General features: G+C 36.4%; 2 protein-coding genes across 2 annotated transcripts; both read left to right on the top strand.

The window, feature by feature from the left end:
- Nucleotides 1-77: 77 nt before the first annotated feature.
- On the top strand, nt 78-6,358 carry LOC120637333 (MPN domain-containing protein CG4751). The gene is made up of 7 exons (XM_039909128.1): nt 78-382; nt 793-909; nt 1,463-1,697; nt 2,054-2,147; nt 2,505-2,674; nt 3,039-3,287; nt 3,369-6,358. The coding sequence occupies exons 1-7, from the start codon at nt 185-187 to the stop codon at nt 4,991-4,993; spliced, it is 2,688 nt and encodes an 895-aa protein (XP_039765062.1). The 5' UTR covers nt 78-184; the 3' UTR covers nt 4,994-6,358.
- LOC120637332 (chitin synthase chs-2-like) lies at nt 5,286-24,752 on the top strand. The gene is made up of 24 exons (XM_039909127.1): nt 5,286-5,349; nt 6,859-6,967; nt 8,588-8,832; nt 8,948-9,114; nt 9,223-9,556; nt 9,814-10,013; nt 10,089-10,404; nt 10,518-10,738; nt 10,853-10,944; nt 11,070-11,221; nt 11,442-11,704; nt 14,086-14,296; nt 14,612-14,812; nt 15,288-15,514; nt 15,888-16,055; nt 16,956-17,261; nt 17,629-17,858; nt 18,460-18,580; nt 18,752-18,904; nt 19,595-19,771; nt 20,840-21,007; nt 21,444-21,675; nt 22,529-22,692; nt 23,764-24,752. The coding sequence occupies exons 2-24, from the start codon at nt 6,870-6,872 to the stop codon at nt 23,941-23,943; spliced, it is 4,626 nt and encodes a 1,541-aa protein (XP_039765061.1). The 5' UTR covers nt 5,286-5,349; nt 6,859-6,869; the 3' UTR covers nt 23,944-24,752.
- The last annotated feature ends 872 nt before the right edge of the window (nt 24,753-25,624 follow it).

The raw sequence follows: 25,624 nt of genomic DNA, 5'->3' as shown, positions 1-25,624 counted from the left end.
AATACCGGTGAATCGATATTTTAACCAAACCTACTTGACGTACATATTTCATAATAATCTGTGGTGTACAGTTCAATTTATATTTTCGTGTAATTTGCAAACAATGCAATAACGATACTGGTAAAGATTACTATTCCATATTCAATTTTATAAAAGAAAGGTAGATGAATTTCCTCAACTAAAAATGGAAATGCCAACATCTCATTTAGCTGCTGCGTTAATGTCGGGTAACAGCACATTTAACACTCCACAAACAGAATCTCAAAGCATTTCAGCTGAAAATGCCGCTGATGAAAAGAAAGAGAAACCTACGGAAGCCCAGAAAGGACCTCCTTATGAAGATAAAGAAGAACTTGCAAGTGGAGAAGATTTTTCAGATGAGGTGTGCAATTAATGTGCAATTACTTCACGTACTCTTAAATTTCAGTATTATAAAACAACAATACATTAAAAGCTGAAAAGCACGAAAGAATAAGACTTGAGAAGAGAAGCACGAAAAAAAGAATGAGACTAAGACTCATGTTTCAAAATGAATAGTTAAATATTTTGAACTGTTGTTTCATAACCAGTTCACAGTTTTTATATCAGCAATTAATTATTTAACAATTTAACTTGAACTAAAGTATTAAATGTTAAGTATAAAAAATGTGATATAGTCAGATTTCAATCTTATTTACAGTGCTTGCCAGATATTTTTCATACATGATTCCATAACCACATTTTAAATAATATTGTTAAATAGCCTTTTACACCTACCAAATCTTGTAAAGTTATTGATCAATATGGTTTTAGGAATCTGAAGCTCAGCCTGGAAGTAAGTCCATGCCCGGCAGAGGTGTGACATTACAAATGCTTTTAGAAGAGAAAATGTTGGAGCCGGGTACTGCTGCAATGACTATAGAATATTTGGTAAGTAATTTAAGATTTATGGACATAAAGTATCAGTTATAGAATGAGTAAATAAACTATTGAATAATATGACTTGATAGGGAAAAAAGTAATCAAAAATGTATCACAAATCAAATCAAATCACAAATCCAATATGGCAGGTCCAATATCTAAATAATAAATTTATGTCCTACATAAACTCACAAAGTACTCATTAGATTTTGTTAAATGAGGTAACTGGTTCTTTATAGTTTTCTGAGTTGTTATGATAATACATTCCAAATAATGGACTGATAGTTTTGCATCAAATTAAACAAGTCATTGTTTAGATTCCAAAAATACAAAATGTATGTAATAGATAAACAACCACTATTTTATGATGAACCAGTGGAAGGTGGCAACTTTAAAACGGGCAGACAAAACATTTTAGAAGTGCATTATGTTACTAAAATGTTATACACATTACTACATAAAAAAGGAGATTTTAATTGTATTTTTTATATTTTACTTTTCAACACACAGATAGCTTTATGTTGTTTATATCTAAGGTATTATGTTTGAATGTTATTTATAGGGGCAAAAATTTGTAGGAGATTTACAAGTTGATGGTAAAATAAAATCTCATGAAACAGAAACAATTTTTTGTTCACCATCAGCTTGGGCCATCCATTGTAAGAGGATAATTAATCCAGACAAAAGATCTGGCTGTGGTTGGGCTTCTGTGAAATATAAAGGAAAGAAATTGGATACTATCAAAGCAACTTACCTCAGGAAGAAACAGTTGCAGAGAGAAAATATGCACACAGATGGTAATTTAAAAAAAAAATCTATATTTCAGTAGGAAATGCTTTCCGTTTCAGTAAGATTGCTTTTTTTAATGAGTAACTTAATACATTTTATAAATTTGCCAACCTAAGATGAAATTAAAAAACTTTATTCAAATGAAATGTTTTCAAAGTGTTTGCATTCAAAATTAAAATGCTTTTCAACAGAAATGTCATGAAAAGAAGAACACTATTTTTAGACCTTCAGATTTTTGTAAGGTCAGAGATTTTTGTACTTCAGAATGTGCACTTGATGACTTTAATTCCTTAAAACAAGAAGTTTCAACATAAAACTTATAGAAATAGTATTTGTAAAGCAATAAATGATTTTTATTTTGTAGAAGAAACAGAAATGGAAGTAGAGAGCCCCCCAGAACCACCACCACAAAGGATTGTGACAAAGCACAATACTGTGCCAAATAGAATGATGCAGCAGTGAGTATATATATACAAAGATATAAGTCTTCTTGTGGCAGGGTAAAAGTTCCAGTGTCATGTTGACTACTGTCAACTTATTGTGATTGCCAATATTTTTAGTTCCAAGCAAATACCAGCTGCCGCAAGGAACACTAGCAATTTCTTGGCTGGAAAGATATTTTCGTATTTGTTTATTTCAAAATATCACTCATGAATTTATTATAGCACATTTTCCACTAATGGACACAGTTTTCTTCTCTTGTTGGACAAAAGGTTTTAAAGGTTACACTGCTTTGTTCCAATGTGCATTTTGATATTCTAAGATGATTTTGTAGTATAAAATTGGAATTCTAGAAAAATTTTCCCCAATTTCAGTGATGCAAATATGCTTATTGAGGCTATATCATTTTCATCAGCTGGAAAAGTACAACCTTTCTTGGTAACAGTGAGTTCTAATGCTCTACTTGTTCTTGATATACATTGTCATTTAAAAAAAGAGGAAGTGTATGGTTATCTTGCAGGGACCTGGGATCTCAATAATCATAGTGAGTTTTTTTAGCTTTTTTACTCAATTAACAGTTTTAGTCATTTAAATGATTTATATCTTAATAAATCTTTATTAAACCTTCAAATGTCAAAATGTTTTGTTTCTTCACACTGCTATTATCTTGCTAAAATTTTGTATAAATAGCTGGGTTTTAGACAGAATATCTGCTTGATAAATATAAACAGAACCTTTCATATTGAACCAATAAGTAATCATAAAAAAATTGGTCTAAGAATAGCGCTAGAATATGTTGTACACATTTATAGCTTTTACTTGTATCTCTGTGTTACTTTAGACTTTCAAAGAATTTTTTTCTTTACCATTAGATCCTCTGATAAAGCTCATTAATTTTTGTTTTTCAGATATGATGATAACTCACACTTTTCCTTGTTTAATAAGTAAAAATGATAAAAGACCTAAGGTTTTTGTTGAATTGGAGATTCAAATGGAGATTGAAAAACTAGGTCTCACGCTATTAGGATGGTATCATTCACACCCAACAAATCCTGCAATGCCGAGTTTAAGAGATTGTGATAATCAGTTAGAATACCAAATCAAAATGAGAGGTCCATCAGAAATATCGTACATTCCCTGTATTGGAGTAATTTGTTGTAAGTTTTTTGTTCTTTGCATTGAATGTCTTGCAATGATATGTCTTAAAATATAACTTATAGTAAAATTCTTTTTTCCAGCTCCATATAATCCAGAAAGTCCAGTTTTGGAGTCGTCTTTGACATTTTTCTGGGTAATGCCGCCACCAGAACAACGCCCTACAGAATACCCCCGACCCTTATTGCTACAATACAATATGGTCAATGATAGCCATTTGTCAACGCATGCAATGGAGGAAATAAAGAAAAGCATAAAATATTATATAACATTTACAGATGATGCATTTGTTAACTTTAAGGATAGTTATAAACCAGATATAGCTTATTTAGATAAGTTGAAATGTACATTGACACCTAAGTTCCCAAGAGAACAGAGTGATGGATTGTTATGGCATTTCATTAGAGATGAACTAGGGTGCTCCTCAGAGCATGATGACAAAATGGATTTGGATGCTTTGTTAGCTGTACCGCAACAGATTCCTTCTTCCAAACCAAATCCAACTACTATACCAAATTTCCCTTCAGTAAGTACTCTGCAGCAAATGGTTAGCAGGCCGGCGGGCGTGCCGCCAATCAATGTTTCTTCTGCAATGGGCTCAGGTTCGCCTCACAAGTTTGAAACACCACCTTTAAATATACCAGTGTTACCCACTTCGTCAAAGTCTTCAAAGTCTAGTACACCATCTCTCCCACCTTCATATCCCACTGGCTTAGATATGTTGACGAGCATGGCATTGGGTTTAGGATCGGCGAATATGCCACTGCCTATGGGTACCGCGGGGTTAGAAAGTTTAGCCGCCGCCAACAGTATGCTGGCAGGTTTCAGTCCTGCGATGTCGTCTAACTTAGCGGCAAGTTTATCTAGTAGTAAGCTTCCTGATCTTCCGTCTTATGCCGCTTCACTACAGAACTTAACGAGCGGTGTGGGGAACTACGAAAAAACGTCTACTAGTACATCAACAAGTTGCACAACCTCCGCTTCGCCTATTCCGGCTAATATAGCTTCGAACCTTATGATGAGTTCCGCAGATATAGCCAATGCGTTATTCTCGGCGAGTAAATATTCGAGCGCTGGTATATTGGGAATACCGGATCCAATGTCGAAGTCGACATTAGCTGCTAATAACATGTTTTTATCTCCGTCGTTGCTCAAAATGCAAGAGTCACTGTTGAAACCTCTGTCAAGCAGCAGTCCCATTCCTTCAAAAGTCGGTATCGATCAGAATATGTTGATGAAGAGTCCGCACGATTTAATAAAAGGCAGTAAAGACTACCTCCCTCCTGATTTTAGTAGCATCAGTAAGGGGAAAGACAGTTCTTTAGATTCTATGAAGCATTCCGACGTCAGTGTATCTAAAGCGGAGTCTTCGAAGAGCATTATGTCGGAATCTCAGGCAACTGATTATCCGCAGATAAGCGCGTCACCTCGATTAGGGGGGGATCCATTTTTAAATCAAATGTTAGAATTAACTAAAAAAACGACTATTCCCGATTATGCATCAGATTATAGCCAATCTCGTAAGATCACAGAGGAGGATATGCAGAAAATCTCAACCACATCGCTTTCTTATTCTAGTGCTGCCAGCATTGCTGACACAATAGCACAAGTAGCGATGGGCAATTTTGGCAAGTTGGACGATGCCGTTGACTATAGTAAAAGTCAGGATTACACTACTAAAAGTTTGAATAGTGAAAGTGATAACTAAATCTTTTGATGTTTTATATTTTTTTCCGGAACCTAAACAATTTTAGCTATGTATATTATTGACTTGTTTGGGTAAAGGGATCATGTGTGAATTTAAAAGATAAGATAGATCCCAAAAAATCACAGTCGTCGATGATCAGCAATTATCGATAAATGCTGATAATTGTGATAATAAAATTATAATGACGTATTCGCGATATGGCGATGCATGAATATATTAGTTTACTGGCATTGTAGAGTGAATTACAAGTTCATATTGATAACTGCGTTGTATTTAAAACATAATTTAGTGAAGTGTTTTGAGGTACAAATATCTGATGGGATTATTCTAGCTTAAATATAATTCTTCCTTTGAAGGTATGTTATAGTTCTCTTTATACACCTAAGTACTTGGCAAATAATGTACCTAAGTATATACCATAGTCTTAAAGCTTTTGTTATAACAGATACGAGAGTGATTGTAAACCGTTGAAATGTTCATTCTAGTTCTAAATGGTGTAAATTATTAGTATCGCGTTAATTCTTGCGATATTTTACGATATCACTATTGATACCTAGAAGCGAATATGTAATACTATTTTTATTTAATGCTTAATCTTATATCCGGGCCTAGATTGGTACTCTTCGAATAATTTGTCCAGAACTTTTCTTGTTTCAATTCTATTCTTGACTATAACCGACGACCTTCCTGGCGTAGCGTGCTGTGGACTTATGGAGGCCCCGTGTTCGATACCCAGCAGGGGTTTTATAAACATATAATTCCTGAATTTTCTCTGGTCTGGTCTGTTGGAGGCTTTGATCTTGGCTTGTTACCAACCTACCAAAAAACTGATTCGGGATAAGGATTTAATATAACTGCCTCACCGCCTAACAGGTCATCTCGCTACTTTTGTAGACCCATCATCTCTTGCCACCAGGAAATATTGCAGTCGAGGGCTAACTTGTAGTAGAATATAAAAAATAACAAATCTGATGAGATATTAACTATTAAAAGTATTTAATATCCCAGTAGGGATACAATAAATTTAGAATCAAACTAAAACAAATAATTAGAATAGAATTAAAATAAAATAATTACTAGGAATTTCACCACAACACTCATTCGTATTTAAAGACGTATGTAGATTTATCTATTTCGTAACTATTAAAACATTTTAACTTTAAAAAATCGTAAGTGTTGTTGTAATGTTACAAATAACCCATCTATAAATCCGATAGTGAAGGATCTGGTAGAATTTCAGTAACGTTAAGACTATAGACTTTTTGTTTACTTATAAGACTGCATTTTATAGCATTTCATAACATTCTTTGAGGTTAATGTGTATTATTTATAAATTAAGAATATAATAAAAATGTACAAAAACTATTTCCGCATAGTATTATTTTGATGTAAGATATATCTATTGTACTGTAATTTCATGCACGTCTTTCTAGAAGGTTATTTAAGTTAGTGTATTGTTTTGTAATTGGTAAAATATTTTAATTCATTTATTTTATTTTAGAAAAACACACATTCAAAAAAACAGACACACTTACATTCGCTTGAATAGCCTTTTAGAAAGTCGTGCATGCAATTACAGTATAATTCCGAAAGTGCTTACAAAGTAGATACCAAGGCCTACTTGAAATAAAGTAATTTCCAATTTTTCATTTGAACTGGTAGCAAAGCAACACCACTTCCATAGTAACAACGTCCATTCGGAACGCATAAGAATGCGTTCTCTTTCTCTTTCTTTTTTGTTTATAGTTCTTAAAAAGTTCAAAAAACTTGTGCAAACACAATACTTATTTATGTATTTTAATACTTATTTATATATCTTGTAAGATGTTTTACTAGTGGGTAGTTTTTCAAAATTTATTTTACAGACAATTAGGTGATGGCTAAACCGAATCCGGATTTCAAGGGGCTCGCTGAGGACACTGACGAATCTGACGTAGAGTTTCAACCTCTGTATGATGACAATGATGATTTAGAGTATGAAACATTTTTTTTTGTATGTATACTTAAAGCGGTGATAGCACTTTGCCTTTACTGTCGGGTGTCGATCTCGAATCCCAGCAAGCACCTTTGACTTTTCTAAGTTATGTGCGTTTTAAGTAATTAAAATATCACTTGCTTCAACCGTGAAGGTGAAAGATGAAGACGTTCTCAAAGGTGTGTGGAGTCCACCAATCCGTACTGGGCCAGCGTGGTAGTCTACGGCCTTTAACCTTCTCAGCGAGGGAGGAGACGGGTTAATGTGATGATTTAAAAACGCATACGCAACCGGAGGAAACTTAAAAAGTAGGAAACAAAAGGCAGGCTTTTCGCATGGTAGCCATCTCTTCCAAGCAACCTTATTTTATTATTAACCTTACCTTATTTTAATTTTATTTATTTAACTGATTGAAATTTTCAAAAAAATGCGTAGTTAGGTGGTGTCAAAATTATTTTGCTATCAGGGTCTTCCTTCTTAAGGGGCAAAAAAGGGGCTACTGGTAATGGCTATATCTTCGTCTTTTATGATTTATTTGTACAAATGATGTTTTTTTTTATTTAAAAGGAAACTTTTAGATGGTCTCATAAACATTTGAAGTTAAGGTCTGATGAGGATCTTCGGAGTGATAAGTATAATAGCTCCTAAAAATTCCCTCTTCCGCTGTATTCATTAATTGTACATTTATATTGCCAATTTCGTGGTATGATACTCGTAGGTAGTACTAAAGTTACTAGGACGATATTGCAATTTTTAAACTTGGGTTTATATCGGTTTTGCGTAAAGGACCACTTGTGATTTATGATTAGATAAATAATGATGTGTCATACACAAGCGATACATTTAATTTTACGATATGCAGTTATAATTTGCGGATAACAATTGAATTATTGTATTACATTTGTGATTTGAAATTTTATATTTGTATGTACCTAGGTGTGCTATTAGGGAGTATGGACATACTCCCTAACAGGTTAGCCCGCTACCGTCTTAGACTGCATCATCACTTGCCAACAGGTGAGATTGCAGTCAAGGGCTAACTTGTAGTGGAATAGGAAAATGATAAACTGTTTATTATGTATTGTTGTACAATAGAGTTTAAAATCAGAAATAGACCAGTTAGTAGAAAAAAAATAAAAGTTAAAACGAGGATTATGTAGCAGTGAAATTTCGGAGTTATGTTTTTGCTTGCAAAGTTATAGCCTATAATAGCGTTTATAGCCTAGTGGGCGGGACTTCGGCATTACTTTCAACGGGCCGAGTTCGAATCCCAGCACGCACCATTAACTTTGCTAAGTTATGTGCGTTTTATGCAATTAAAATATCACTTGCTTAACAGTGAAGGAAAACATCGTGAGGAAACCTGTATACCTGTTCTCTATATTGCGCTCATAGACTTGTGGAGTCCACGAATCCGTGCTGGGCCAGCGTGGTGGACAATGGCCTAAACCCTTCTCACTGAAAGGAGACCAGTGGCCTGTAGTGGGCCGGTAATGCTTTGATGATGAGTTACAAAGTTAGACGTTCTTATCGGATTTTAATCTTGTTCTACATTATTGTTTTCTCGATATTCTGATAGCGCTGTGAAGATAACATACCTTTATTATTTTAATCTCCAGCCAAAGAACAGCTCAAGAAACAAAAGGATGGAATCTTTTTCGGGAGATTCCGGTGAAGAAGGAGAGTGGGTCCATGGTTTCGTATTCTTGGGTGGAGACCGGAGTCAAATTTCTGAAATTTTTAGCATACATTATCACCTTCGCAGCTGTCTTAGGTTCCGCAGTAATTTCTAAAGGGACATTGCTTTTTATTACTTCTCAGCTGAAGAAAGGAAGGCACATAAGTCATTGCAATAAAGCGTTAGGTAAGTTTTGTATATACATATATATTTTGAAACAAAAGCAATTTGTTATGTAGATTCAATAATTTTTAATAATTAATAGGTCTAATCAATGAAACCTGTTTTTTTTTAATTCTAGCGTTAGATCAGCAATTTATAACGGTCCATACTTTGGAAGAACGTATAACATGGCTTTGGGCTGCGTTCATAGTGTTTGCAGTCCCAGAGGTGGGCCTGTTTCTTAGAAGTGTTCGAATATGCTTTTTCAAAACTGCCAGAAAACCTGAAGTTCTACATTTGCTTGTGGTAAGTCGAAGAGTAGTCACAACTACTTAAATCTCTCTATAACCTCTGTATAGGTCCTTACCGCAACCTTTTGTAATTAAACATTAACACAGTTTAAATAAATTTTAGGCGTTCGCGGTAGACACATTGCAAACAATTGGAGTGGCAATTCTTGTGCTCATAATATTGCCAGAACTGGACGTCGTTAAAGGGGCTATGTTAATGAACGCTGTTTGCGTAATCCCTGGTCTACTAAACGCGTTTACGAGGAGCAGCGCCGAGCCTCGGTACCCTATAATGATGATATTGGACGTACTGGCAATTTCCGCTCAGGTCACAGCCTTTGTTGTTTGGCCTCTTCTGGATGGTACTCCGGCATTATGGTGTACACCGTTTGCATGTTTTCTGATTTCACTTGGTTGGTGGGAGAATTTCGCAGGCTCTATTAGTAAACATACTTCAGGTATATTCTATAATTAAATGTTAAAAAAACGGCAGGGTGATTACCTATCTCGCGACAGTAATGCGACAGGCGTAAATCTTGCAATCACTGCTGTCAAACGTCACTTTTGTTTATTTATTGTATGGAAAAGTTACGTTTGACAGCAGTGATTGCAAGATTTACGCCTGTCGCATTGCTGTCGCGAGATATGTAATCACCCTGCGGTTTTATGGCTTTGGTACTACGAAGCTTATTTTATACAAACCTTTTTATTTCAGTTTCCATGATATATCTTTGTGAACTACGAGATGGTATAAAGAGGTCACGTTATTACACACAAAGGATGCTTTCGATTTGGAAAATAATTGTTTTCATGATCACCATTTTGGTTTCATTAAAACTTCAAGATGATGATCCATTCACTTTCTTTACTCGTGCGAACGAAGCTTTCGGAGACCGACTATATACAGTCCATGAAGTAAACGGTTTTCAATATTTTCTATATACTAACTTATATACATTCATTAATTAAAAAATCTGTAATAATTTTCAGATACAAGTTATACTTCAAGATCTTTACCATGGAGCTTTAGATTACGCACTCACGGGAGGGAGTTTTAAACTAGGCGTCACTTGGTCTTCCGCATTGTGGGTGTCATTTATTCAAATCGGAATGGCCTACGTCTGTTACGCGAGTGGAAAGTTTGCTTGCAAGATTCTTATACAAAAGTTCAGCTTCACGTTTGCACTGAGTCTCGTTGGACCAGTCACAGTAAATTTCCTAATTTACTTCTGCGGAAGGAGGAATGCGGATCCATGCGCTTTTCGCGACACTATACCGGAATATTTATTCTTCGACATACCTCCAGGTCAGTTTTTAATACAGAAAGAGAATGTAAAAGAAATATAGACTGTAACTTCCAGCAAGCTTTTTCTGTAAATTACGTACGTTATATCTAGTAAAGTTACATTTTTATTGCAGTTTATTTCCTTAGGGTCTACATTACGCAGGAAATGGTGTGGATATGGCTTCTTTGGTTAATATCTCAGGCCTGGATAACGATGCACGCGTGGCAGCCGCGATGTGAGCGCGTTGCAGCCACGGATAAATTGTTTGCTAAACCGTGGTATTGCGGCCCTCTGGTAGACCAGTCTCTCTTGCTCTACAGGACTAAAGACGATGAAAACGAATTGCAAGCAGAAGTAAGAATTTACAAGCTTCTTTATAGTACCCACAACTTAAATAAACACACATTGAATAAACTTTGAGTTCTACGTTGTCAATAATAAATTTATGAAGACAATTCTGCGTTTCAGGATTTCAAGGACATCGATGATGCGGGTAGAATATCCAATGCTAGTTCAATAAAAGTAATGACCGATGTTAAACCTTCCGATTCTATTACCAGGTATTTATAGAAATGCGAAATGTCTGTCAAGTTATTAATTGCAGAATGTGGGGTACATTTGATATGTAAATTCGTTTAAAAGTTTGACGGGAATTATGCCTCAACTATTTTCATAACTTTTTCAGGATTTATATTTGCGCAACGATGTGGCACGAAACAAAAGACGAGATAATGGAATTCTTAAAGTCTATTTTCCGTTTGGACGAAGATCAAAGTGCGCGACGTGTTGCTCAAAAATATTTGGGTATTATCGATCCAGATTATTACGAACTAGAAGGTAAATCTACTGATTTATTAATTAAATATTAATTTGTTTTGTGTGTTGATAAAATATGTTTAGAATATTCCTAAAGATGAAAGTTGACGCCAGGCAAACCCAGTTTATCGGCCAATTAAAAAAAAGACATGTTGTACCGATCCCACATCAATTGGGATATGAACAAGAAAGAGAAAATTGACTATTATTACAGTTGCCTCTAAAACATTTTAAATTTTAGCTCACATATTCATGGATGACGCCTTTGAAGTATCTGATCATAGTGCAGAAGATTCCCAAGTGAATCGCTTCGTCAAATGTCTCGTGGAATCAGTAGACGAGGCGGCATCTGAAGTTCACTTAACCAACGTAAGGCTTCGGCCGCCAAAGAAATATCCAACACCTTATGGCGGGAAATTGATATGGATTTTACCGGGAAAGAATAAAATGATTTGCCATTTGAAAGACAAGGCGAAGATAAGACACAGAAAGCGATGGTCACAGGTGAGAAAATAGATTAATATTATAATTACCTAACTTATATTTTTTTTACAATGAAGCTGTGATAGCGCAGTGCCTGGGAGCTGGACTACACTTTCGGGTGGCCAAGTTCGAATCCCGGCACTCACCTCTAATTCAAAAAGATATCACTTGCTTCGACGGTGGTCGGTGAAGGAAAACATCGTGAGGAAACCTGCATGCCTGGGAGTTCTACATAATGGGCCGTGGTGGACTACGCCTTTAACTCCTTCTCATTGTGGGAGGACACTCGTGTCCTGTAGTGGGTCGGTAATGGGTCGATATGATGAGTCAACCGTATGACTTTAGATGAAAGAGGTAACGGATCATTAAAATAAAAAGAATGCCTCATGTGTTTTATGCAGGTTATCTATCGGTGATGGAAAACATCTCAGAATGTTTGAGTGTGCGAATTCTACCGATACGTACTTAACCAGCGTGTCCACCACACTCAAACCCTCCACAGACTGAGAGGAAACCCGTGCACTGTATTAGGCCCGTAATGGGTTGATAACGATGATGATGATGACTCTGCCTATGTATGGTTTGGCTAATGTTATAGCAAAAGCTAATTGACTGATTAGGAATTCCTTATCTCCGTGGTTAAGTACCTAATTTGCCATTATGATTATGCACTCTATCTCTACCGGTTTACGGCATTATAAGAACTTATGTTTATACTTGGGATATGGATTCTTAATCATTATCAGCCAAAGTAATGTTGCAATACTGGGAAAATTTCTCCTCTTTGATATTAGGAGAGTGAGAGCTAAGGCACATATCATACCATACCATGCTGCTTAAATGCAGATAATGAAAAGACCGAGGCTGTACGTGCTTTCTGAGGCACGTAGGAAAAGTCTTGGCCCCGTCTATGCAGTTACTCACTTGGATCACTAATGTAGTTATTTCCATCACCCGACAATAATAGGAAAAAATATGTATAGACGCTTCATAGAGGCCTGTGAATTGAGAAATATTAAATATGAAATAGACGCCTTTCAACCAATGCAATCGGTTGATTTACGTTACAGCTTGGCTACACCATCCTCATATTGTTGTTTATTGTTTGCTGATAAGCAATCGATTGTCCAGTTATCTGTGCTACTATACTATACTCGATACTGCGCCTAAACGGTAATGACATCACACCTAAGCCCGAATGATCTTGGCCTAGTATCTGTAATTCGTTAATATGTAGGTCGGTGATATAATTTAATCCATTTAAGCCCAGTAGTACATAATTACTTCCAAAAATATTAATAGCGTTTTAAATTATTATGCGAGAATACCATAGTTAAGACAACGTTTCGGAGCCCTAAGTCATCACTGGCAACACGCATTTAACTTTCGTATGAATAATAATTTACGAATGCATAAGTTAAGCAAGTTTTTTCCTAAGCTTATTGCACTCTTGGAACAAAAAAAACACAAGAATAGCGTCACTGAAATGAGTGAATCCTACTCATATTATAAATGCGAAAGTGTCTTAGTTCGTTTGTCCTAACAAACAATCAATTTGATTTTTGGCTTAGAGTCAGTTGAAAGTACAGAGAGCTACTTTTATTCCAGGTAATCAAACGGTTTAGTAAAAAGCCGTGATTAACGCTACGAACCAATGCACGCAACATCTATAATATAGTATCCTATAAACAATAAACATTCGTATTAATAACCAGCTGTTGCCCGCGGCTTCATTTGTGGTTTTTTTGTTTTTTGGTTTTTCATGAAGCCTGCAGGAACCGTACATTTTCCCGGGATAAAAATCAGCTTATGTCAGCTAATAAGTAACATCAGCTAATCCAAAAATCTATCTCCATTCCAAAATTCAACTGAATTAGTTTAGTAGTTTTGCGTGAAAGAGTCAAACAAATATTTATCCATCCATTCAACCTTACAAACTTTATAATAATTAATGTACCTACCTAATGAATGTATCGTCATAAACGATCCTCCTTGCTGATTACTCATTATTAGGGAAAAAGCTAGTGTATAATATAAGCCCTTGGAAAAAATCAACTAGGTTCTCTAGTCACAACCTATTAAGTATTACAAGGCAAGTATCGAGTATAGTATAGTAGCACAGTTAACTGGACAATAGATTGCAGGTCCTTCTTTAGAACTGATCGTTCATTATCTTATAGTGTTGAGCGTAGTATCGGGAGACGGGAATGCAGCATTTATAGGCTAATGCCATTTCTCTTGTATCTATAAACTAAACTTAATCGATCTCTATCTAAAAGAAGCGCTCTCTTTTTTACATATTTACGGTTGAAACACTTGAAGGATAGCACTAGTTTTCAAAACTGTCGATTTCGTTTTGTTTAAAGAGATTTACCAGAAAGTATATTCATATTCACTTACAGGTAATGTACATGTATTATTTCCTCGGTCACCGGCTGATGGACCTACCTCTATCGGTAGACCGCAAGGAAGTTATAGCTGAAAACACGTATCTGCTCGCTCTTGACGGTGACATTGATTTCAAGCCAATAGCTGTTACATTACTAATTGATCTTATGAAAAAGGATAAAAATTTAGGTGCTGCTTGCGGTCGAATTCATCCAGTTGGTTCAGGTAAGAGGTTTATTTTATTAGCTGAGGTAGGCTTTCAGCATTGATATCCTTGATTTGACACATAAGATACAGAAGCTATTTTTATTTTTCGTGCAGTATATGATATCGAAAGTAAATATTTCCAGTAATTGTACTGCCGGATATATTTCAAATACCAAAGATTGATAAGATCCGATTAAATGATACAGTATAAAAATAACAAATGCCGTGCAAAATTATCAAACAAAGAGTAGTACTATATCGATCGGATATACAAGTTCACAGATACACCAGATTACTTTATTAGTGTTCTAAAGTTAAATTGGTAAATTTCAGGGTTTATGTCGTGGTACCAAATGTTCGAGTACGCGATAGGACATTGGCTGCAAAAGGCAACCGAACACATGATTGGCTGCGTACTTTGTAGTCCTGGTTGCTTCTCACTTTTTAGAGGAAAAGCTCTGATGGACGATAACGTTATGAAAAAATATACATTAACTTCCAGCGAAGCGAGACATTACGTACAATATGATCAAGGTAAATACTTACACTGGTACTGCCAGAAGGCAACTTTTAGGAGCGATCTTATAACCCTAAGCCATTAAACTCACTTTCAAAATTAAAACTTATGAAGGATTATTTAAGCCATAATAAATAAAGTCATCAGATCTCTATTTAAAACAATAAGGCCTAATAACCATAAGGCCCGCAGGTTATAATCAAAATGGTCATATTTCTTGTTTACCTTTATGATGTTAGTTCCACGGAACTTGGAAAGATTTCGATTGAAATACCACTTTTCTCAATTGAAATATTATGTACTCAAACACATTTTTAATGAATTAATAAACTAATTTAAACAGTTTTTAAAACAGCTAGTAAAGATAAACTTGACAGCAGGCAGCATTGTATGTTAGAAGATGCCCGCATTATGATGATGCAAGCATATTTTCTTTGTCCTTGCAATGGTACTTGCCTTCAAACTGATTTGCTTATTTTGTTCAATAACCAGGGGAAGACCGATGGCTTTGCACTCTATTGCTACAGCGAGGTTACAGAGTCGAATACTCTGCGGCGTCAGATGCGTACACCCATTGTCCAGAAAGGTTTAACGAGTTCTTCAACCAACGCCGACGATGGGTGCCTTCGACTATGGCCAACATTTTCGATTTGCTGGCCGATTCCAAACGGACGGTCGAAGTCAACGACAACATATCCACATTATATATAGTATATCAGGTGAGACAAGTACCTTTTTTTGTTTGCATAACTTTAAGTGTTACATGATGATTTAAAATCATAGATGGAGATTGGAAAAACAGACACCGAACACGACACCTAACTACTGTCCGTGTCGTATTAAGAGTATTTGATCTTAACACGTCCTACAAAGTGTCGCCTTGTATCCATCGCCCTCAAGCGTAGGTGTTAAACCACGTGTGCTTGTTATAGCACCGGCAACCACGCCCTTTATATTTTAACACAATTATGCCGCTTGGCGGTAGAAATAAGTATGGCGCTGGTAAGTACGGGGAAGTCCCCTGACGAGTTCTTTCGCAAAAAAGTACTATTTCGTGCATTGAGAGTAAATTATACATTGTTTCATTTTTAGATGATGTTAATGCTGGGTACGATATTGGGTCCTGGAACAATCTTCCTCATGATGATAGGAGCAATCAACGCCATCACCGGTTTGAGCAATCTAAACGCGCTCATGCTCAACTCGGTCCCTATCCTGCTGTTCTTGCTAATTTGTTTGACATGCAAATCTGAAGTGCAGGTATTTCTTTTTAGTCGATTTATTTGCATTTGCGTGTGTGATTAAATTTTAGTTCCAATTTAGCGAATGTCTTGGATTTATCCAGAGAAACTTTTGTATTATTTATTCCCTTAATGCAGTTAAGGGAATAAATAATACAAATAATTATAAATACATATAAATAATTTTTACTTTAGTGGTCTAAGACGGAAGAGGGTTAACCCGTTAGGGGTATGGCAGTTGTATTAACCCATTCTAATCAGTTTCTACGCGACATCGTACTGCAACGCTGGATAGCTTGCCACTAAAGTAGTAAATAAAAAAGTCACTGTTCCCAGTCTTACCGGACCATATCAGAGGAAATTCAGAAATTATAAATTCCTAAAGTGGCCCCAGGCGATAAAATCCGGGACCTCCCAGCTATAAATACCAAATCGCTCACCCTTTAAACAGGGATATTGACAAAATATCTGTAATCTTTATAATCATAATGTCACGTTTGACGAGGGATGACGCAATTTTTATTGTCCTTTAAATTTTCGAACTTTCCAAAGTAGATCGAAACTGCAATGTTTCCTTTTAGATAAAAAACATTTCTTAAACTTAGCAGGGCGAGGGGCAGAGTCTGGTTGAATTGGCAAATCTTTCCGACTTCCTTCCGACTCATTTCTCTGTCGAGGCAAGAGAAAGGCATGTTCAAACCCAGCCGGCTCAGCAGTTTTGATATATCATATTCATCATAATGTCAACCAATGGACGTCCACTGCTGGATATAGGTCTTTTGTAGGGAATTCCTAACACCATGGTATTAAGCCGCTTGGGTCCAACGGCTTCCTGCGACACTCTTAATGTCATCCGTCCACCTCGTGGGGGATATAAACTTTTAAAATAAATATTTGTGTACTCATAAATTTCTTTTAGCTTCAAGTGGCAGGTGTCATAACTTGTATATACGCCATGGTGATGTTGATGGTCATCGTGGGAGTGGCGCTTCAAATAGTCGAAGATGGTTGGATGGCACCATCTAGTTTATTCTTCGTGGCAACATTCGGAATATTCTTCACCACAGCTGCGCTGCATCCCCAAGAGATTATATGTTTGGCGTATATCGTTATATACTACATAACAATTCCGAGCATGTACATGTTGCTTATCATCTATTCGTTGTGCAACCTCAATAACGTCACATGGGGGACGCGGGAGGTGGCGCAAAAGAAGACACTAAAGGTAAATTGTCAAAATTTATAAAAAAGAAAGGTTTAGTTATCTTGGGGGTTGATTAAAAAACTCGTTCTTAGCCATAGGTATTATATTTAAAACTATGCACATATTAATGTGCTAAATTGTCATATATTGTATTTTTTTACATACTTCCAACACCCTTCTCAACCGTTTAGAAAACTCTTTATTATCGGATATCAATAGCCTAAAAAGAACTTACATTAAATTTTTTAAAGTCCCTCACTTTGAAAAGTATAGGAAAAGTCGGTCCGTCCTTTTCGGTGATTAGCCGTAAGAAAATCTGTTATCTTGACTAACAAATAGGCCTTTAAATGCCTTGATTGTATCCTTTCATCGAGTTCTCCAATTTTAGGAAATGGAGATGGAAAAGAAGACATCCGAGGTGGCCAAAAAGAAAATGGATAATCAGAGTATCACGAGATGGTTCAGCAAATCCGAAGAGCAAACCGGTTCGCTGGAATTCTCAATTTCGGGTCTATTCAAATGTTTGCTGTGCACTAACCCTAATGATCACAAGGAGGACTTGCACTTACTTCAGATCGCCAACACCCTAGAGAAGCTTGAAAAGAGATTGGACTCATTGTACGTTGCAAACTACCCATACACTTTTTAAAATATTTTATGATGCTTTTCAGTTATCCTACTTTTTTATATTAATAATTGACGGACCAAGCAGGTGGCCCACCTGATTGTAGTTGCAAAACCAACCAACCAACCATCCTATAAACAGAGCAACACTTCTGCATGCCGTGCGAACACATCCTGCAAAGTGTTGCCCTGTGTCCGTCAAACTAAGGCGTAGATGTGTGCCTTCACGTGCCTGTAATTACACCGGCAACCACGCGCTTCAGAATTGCATTGTCGCAAAGTTGCGACAATACTGCTTAGCAGCAAATATAAGCATGGCGGTAGTCTTCCCCAGACGAGCTCTGTTACGAAATGGTACAGCATTTCGTAACAGAGTACCTGATATGTGCTTAACAATAAATCGTTTGCTAATTTAAGTGGTTTTACAACATCGTCGTCGTCATCGGATGGGGATTTCATCGTTTGTTTATATTTTGATTTTTGATATATCTTATACAGAAGTTGTTGTGTGTGTGACACTCAGTAAATTTATTAATTAAAATAATTGCATTAATTCGTATTGCTTAAAATCCAATCATGACATTGACATTTCCAGAGGTGCACCACCAGAGGTAGAAAAAATGCAACGTCGGCGATCTTCAATGGGTCTCCGAGGTGATACCTTATCCATGCTGCCAGAATACGAAGACAGTGAACATTCAGCCGATATACCGAGAGTACGTATTACATTTAGGTACAAAGTGAGCAACCACCCTATAACAAAGATGTCACTTGTTCCGGGATTGTTATTGATCCAAAAATGATATTATCGGAGTTAACTGCAGTAATTTTTAACGCAGTATTCGTGCAATGTTTGACACAGATATAAAAAAATGATTCCTTTTCAGGAAGAAAGAGACGATCTTATTAACCCGTACTGGATTGAAGACCCGAATCTACAAAAAGGTGAAGTTGATTTTTTGACGACAGCTGAAACCGAATTTTGGAAAGATTTGATAGATTCATACCTTCGCCCCATTGACGAGAATAAAGATGAACAGGTAATGTTTCTTAAAAATCATTCGTTCCTACCTCGTCGTAGTATTGTAAATTTATAGTTCATATAAATATAATTAGATCTTAGAAACAAATAATGCATTCTGTGAAGATCTATCATCATTTATCAGGGGCAGGGCCCAGTTAATGTCCTGTCTCCCTAACAGTCAATCTGTCCTGGAGAAATATTACTTGCATATAAATTGTATGAACCCGTACTTTTAGTCAGTAGGTAGTATATCTTGACATTTGAGAAGTATTGATAGCATTATTCATTTTTATACAACCTGCACATGATATTGACACGAAACTGAGTACTCAGGCCAATTGCATATTTCAGAATTATTAAATAAAGCGTCTAAAAGATCAAAATAATACTGGCTGAAGGGTCAGTAAATTCTGCCCGAATATCCCCACATTCTGCAGCACAATCTGTTTCATCAATTCAACAATAGCCTGTTTCATCAATATAACAGTCCACTGCTTGAAAAAAGGCCTCCCAACGGGAGAGTGTGCCCATAATCACCTCGCTGGGCAGACGGGTTGGTGATCGCAACAGATAGAAGTAGTAGCGACTCCATTACTCCCTTAGTCTCCTCGTACGACTCCTCCCGGGGGTGAGAACTGTATTCTGATCTGCCCTCACCCCACACTACAAGCACAATCTGTTTCATTCTCCCATATCTTCCTTTCAGGATCGGATAGCAACGGACTTAAAGAATTTGCGTGACACTATGGTGTTTGCGTTCATGATGTTAAACGCAATGTTTGTGCTCGCGATCTTCCTGCTTCAGCTCAGACAGAACCAGTTGCATCTCAAGTGGCCGTTCGGACAGAAGGTCAAGATTATGTATGACAGCGACAACAACGTTGTGAGTATTCTGTCAGTCTCGAATTTCACATACTAGACTTTCACGTAGGTAGTATTTATTTTCTTGACTTCCAAAAGTTAGTTCCGAAGTTAGTTTTCAAATAACTTTTTCTTTCGTCTTAATCCTTTTTTTATTTTAATGAGTTTACTCTATACGTATGTCTCGAAATATATTACATTCAGAACCTAAAAATCTAAGGAGATCTTATAGGTGAAGGATTTTCCAATTTGTATCATTTACACTTAAAATTGTTATGAAAAAAAAAATGGTCAGAAAACAAGAAAAGATATTGGAATAAAAAATCTGAACTTCTGTTAATGCTTTATGGACAGCCGATTGGCGCAGCAGCGACCCTGCTTTCTGAGTCCAAGACTGTGGGTTCGATTAATATATTTATAAAATGTTTGTGTTATAAACATGAATGTTCTTGGTTATTTGGGGGTTTTTCTGTATATTATAAGTATTTATGTATATTATTTATAAAAATATTCATGAGGCTTCCTAGTACCCAAAACACAAGCTACGCTTACTTTGGGTCTATGGCGATGTGTGTATCGTCATAGTATATTTATTTATTTATTCCCATTCGCCCCAAATGAGGCGTTATGTTTGCACTAGAAATGGGTACCAAAATAGCTCAACGGGTAGGGTAACCTATGACTTCTTGTATTTTAGTCCAGCGCTTTAGATTCGAGCTTATATAGCCAATTATTAGGGTCTTCCATTATTTGCTATAAGGCATCTTTTGTGTGTATTTGTGACTTTCGCGTTAGTTAAAAGATGATCTTTGTTAAGTGTTTGTGATGATATGGATCAGTGCCTCGTACTTGGCTGTTTGTCTGGTATAAAACACCGATTGTAGTGCTGATTGTTGCTATATTAGGTTGAAAGACATACGCATTTGATTCTTGTCTCTTGTAAAAGTCGGAGGGAGGCTTAGGCGGGAGGAAAAGGACGTCTATTCCTCCCTAATAAGCCTGCTGACCATCTCATGAAAGAATCTGAATTGTAGTCCTGGACTAAGTTTTCTTATTCAATAATCTAGTAATTCTTTTTTTTTTTCTACAGGTGCAAATCGAACGTGAATACTTGATGTTAGAGCCCATAGGATCGGTGTTGATTCTGTTCTTTGGTTCCGTGATGGCCATACAGTTTGCTGGCATGTTGTTCCATCGATTTACAACCATCACACATTTACTGGCCACCATCGAACTCAACTGGTATTTCACCAAGAGAGTAAGTGAACAAAAACTTTAAATTGTTATTAGATTTATCAGCATCATTATTAACTTATGTCCGGGCCACGACAGGGCACAGGTGTCCTTCACGAATAAAAAGATTTTAGGCTGTAGTCCACAACGCCAACGCTACGCTGGCCTAGAGATTTTTGTCAATCTGTTCATCAGATCAAAAGATATTGGATTGAAGCAGGCGTTACTGTGCGGAATTCCAGGATATCTTATAAAAATTAAGCGTAATTTGCTATACTCCGCGAAAAGCAGGAGAATCTTTATGGCGTTATTTATAACTCCTTAAATCTTTACACTTCACACCAAACAGGTCCTCGGCCCTACAAAAGACCTATGTCCAACAGTGGACGCCAATCGGTTGATTTGATGATGATGATGTTTTGACACATTTTTCAGTTAATGAAGCCATTTTTTATTCCTAGACTGACGATCTATCTGAAGATGCACAATTCGAGAGGAATGCGGTGGAAATTGCGAAGGACTTACAGAAATTGAACGTAGACGATTTAGAAAGGCGAGGAGTCGACGACTCCAAAGTATCCCGCCGCAAGACACTCCACAAGCTGGAACAAGCGCGGGACAATAAAACGAGTGTCATCAATCTCGATGCCAACTTCAAGAGAAGACTTACTATACTTCATAATGCTGACCCTGGTATGTAAAATCATCATCATCACCATCATCAACCCTTTACCGGCCCTTTACTAGGCACGGGTCTCCCCTAAGAGTGAGAAGGGTTTAGGCCAAAGTCGAAACACGATATAGAACCCTCAGGCATGCACGTTTCCACCATTTTTTCCTTCGCCTTTAAAGCAAGTAATATTTTAATTACCAAATTACCTAGCTTCGAAAAGTTAGAGGTAACCTATTGGGGAACGAAATGAGTCCCCACCGAAAGAAATGAAAAAAAAAAATATATTTTCTATATCCCATATCCATTAGTATCCATTCTAACAGGTATTATAAATATAAAAAAACCACACACACACATTTATTTGAACTGCATTATTTCTACAACTAAGTACACGTATTACTTGTGCTTAACACAAATAATATAAAGAGCAAAAAGTTAAATTTAATAAATTAAACTAAGTCGCTGACACTTATGAATGCTGCAGAAACAAAATGGTCGCGACTGATTGCATAAAATGGCAGAAATATGAGTTATATATAATTTTTAGGGTATGTAGTGCTTTTGTGCATGTACGCCACTGCGCCTCATTTCCTTCATCAGTATTGGGTTGTTATTATTCATAATTGCCTTAAACCTTTAGTAACCTGTTTGCCTAGTACGGTTTTATAATTTTGGGTGGTTTTTGATATTTTATTACTTATATCGTAAAGAGAGGCGCTACATTTTTTTCGTTTATTTACATTAAATATACGTTATGTATATAAAATACGCAGTATGGTACATGATTCAACCCTGAGTCATAGGGTTTAGAGAGATAGCGTCGAAAGCTTTTTAAGCAGATTACTTGTATTTTAAATAAGTATTCCATCGCAGAAATGGTAACGAGGCTACCGTCGCTCGGAGGGAACTCGGCGTCTCGACGCGCGACCTTACGTGCTTTGATGACCAGAAGAGATTCGGTTATAGCGGAGAAGCGACGCTCGCAGGCCGCGAGGGATTCTGCCGCAGGATATATTTACGACGAGCCGATCACTGCGGTAAGTAAATTGTACTGAAAAAGGACAAACAAATTGTTCATCAATCCTTCCCAGACTATTCTCACTGCTGAGCAAAACCCGCCTGTAGCCTTCAACACCATTATGAACCCGTCACCAACTAAAAAAGGCACCGGCCTCCTCTCATAATGAAACGTCCGTTGCCATGTTGAAACTCCTCAGAATCTGGCGGGACAAGAACATCACACAATGGACAAAATTAAATCTCGTCCGGACATTTGTCTCTTCCATATTATAAATTCGAAAGTGTGTTTGATACATAGGTATCAATGGTTAAGTTTATTAATATATGTACATAGGTATATCGTTAAGCCGAGCAATAGGCTCGAGTAGCGGAATACTCCGAACGCCAGATACATTTTTTTAAACGTGGGACAACATGGTATATCTTATATCCCGAAAAAGCGTTATTGTTGGTTAAAAAAAACCATGTTCAACTATGCTTCCGTTGCTTTGCGGAACTACATTATATATATAATTAAGCTCAATTTTGCTATACTCCGCGAAAAGCAGGGGAATTCGTATGGTGTGATTTATAATTTCTTCAATCTTTATACTCCCACAACATACAGATACTCCTGCGTTTCGTGGAATTATAGGAAATTAAGCTTAATTTTCATAATTTAACCATGCCTAACAGCAAACTCGATCATGAGAAGTATTTGAGAAAAGCATACATCGCGAGCTCAGATAGAGGATACTTTTAAGCCTTGGAAAGGATACGACTATTGTGATATTTGTATGAAACAAAAAGGTGGACAGAAAATCGCTGGAAACTGGCTACTGCTCGTCCTATATATTTCCTTACTCATATTATAAATTGAAAAATATTAAATTGTCTTTGTTTGTTTGTATATTTGTCCTTCCTTCACGCCCTTACGATGCAACCAATCAACTTGATTTTATGCATAGAGTTATTTGAAAAGACGGAGGGTAACATAGGCTACTTTTATACCAGGAAAACAAACGGTTTCCACGGGATGTGTAAAAAACGCGGACGAAGAACGCTAGCAACAGCTTCTTATTCATATTTATATCGTTTTTAACTGTCAGATGAACAACATGGCGTTGGCGGGTGGGTCGTCGATGGGCTCGTACGTGAACAAAGGCTACGAGCCGGCACTCGATAGCGACGATGACATGACGCCGCTGCCTCGACGCAGCAACGTGCGCTTCCGAGACAATTCGTACACGCTGAGCGGGCCTTCGAGCGACAACCATATGCACTTTTAATCACTTGTACCCAGTGATAAACTGGCGAAAAAGCTCCGAGACATAGAACTAGCCCGCATTGCGAAAGAAACGCGCGATTTTTATTCTCTCGATTTATATTCTGCGAACAGATTTTCAATTAACGTGCAGGTCAATGAGAATAAAGAAATATTATGAATAGAAGAGTCACACATCGCGCCGCCGGTCGCTTCTAACTGTAGCATGCTCTGTATATTTCCATTCATTTATTTCAGTCAGATGATTTGCCAGTCATGCCGCTTGATATTTAGCGCGACGCGACTGTCCTGTGTCCAACTCGTAACTGGTGTAATTCCTAATAAAAAAAAAACTTAAAATTCCTTACGAGTTTTGTCATACTACAACGCGTGTAATTTGAATCAAACCAAATATTCAATTCTGTAACACTTACAAAGTTACAATCATAAAGAGATCCATATACTTGCGATAGAATATTGACGCGGTAAATAAACGGGGAAACGGGGCGGAATTAATATGCGCGAACTTTTTCTTGATTATGAAGACACCAGGAAATTTATTCGCAGTGCGTCATGAAATGTCGTACGCAGAATGTAAATCGCGAGAGCAAAAATCGTGCTGACGTTGTCCGCAGTACGGGCTAGCTCTTTCTTATTAGGCTTATTCAAACGACTCATCTTCATTTTACAACTGTCTCTACTAAAGTTCTGTTTATTTAAAAACATGCACAAGAACCTCTTAAAAGAGTATTTATGTCTGTAAAATGTGACTTCCATTGTGATTAGTGTATATCTAAATTTATCTTTAAAATAATAAAAGCAATTGAAAATTTGCAAAGGTATTTCATTTCTTTACTTTAAGATTGATTGTGTAATATGTTGAAAGAAGATATTGGAAAACCATGGGATTTTTATCCCGTAACCATGTTTGATTTAATTCTTTATTGCACACTTTAAAATAACGTTCTTCTAGTTGAACTGTTATTTTACGATCTTAGACTGCATCATCACTTGCCACTAGGTGAGATTGCTAACTTGCAGTATTTCGTTATTATTGTTATTATTTATTGTTTCAGGCAACTGGAACCATATATTTTTATAATCGTTAAAATATAATAAAAACAATAAATTAAAAATACATTCATATAAATGTTATATATTAATAAAAGTTTAAAATAACCTAAGACGTTATAATATAGCTTGAAAATATAACATAGCGTACAATAATATATATTTTTATTAACACAAAGCCGTATTCTTCATATTGCCTTTTCATGTCTGATTTTTGTGCAGCGTTAAGAATAGGACGGCGACCAGAATTATTGTGACGATGATCGATGGTGATCATCATCATCGATCATCATCACAATACACAAATCAACATTGATGATATATATTAACTCAGTATTTATTGGTTTAGACGAGATCGAGCTTATTATATTTATATAACTATCGGAATACAGCGATTACATCCGCGAATAATTTCTAATAAGTAATTTTTTTAAATCAACAAGTAACAATTTTCATCTCCTTTTTTATATCTTTTGAATTATTAATTGTGGTTTGTTTAAAACCGCTAAGATAAAGTTTTTTTTTGCAAACCATTAATCCCGTTTCCCTTCATTAACAGATGCCAACAACCTCTACTTTTTAGTCTGTAAGTTTTAACAAAATAAAGTCTTAAAGTCAAATATTTCTTTATTCTA

Source organism: Pararge aegeria, chromosome 3 (assembly GCF_905163445.1).
Source record: "Pararge aegeria chromosome 3, ilParAegt1.1, whole genome shotgun sequence".
Taxonomy (NCBI): Eukaryota; Metazoa; Arthropoda; class Insecta; order Lepidoptera; family Nymphalidae; genus Pararge; species Pararge aegeria.
The sequence above is the reverse complement of the archived record's forward strand: the minus strand, read 5'-3'. Positions and strand labels throughout refer to the sequence as shown.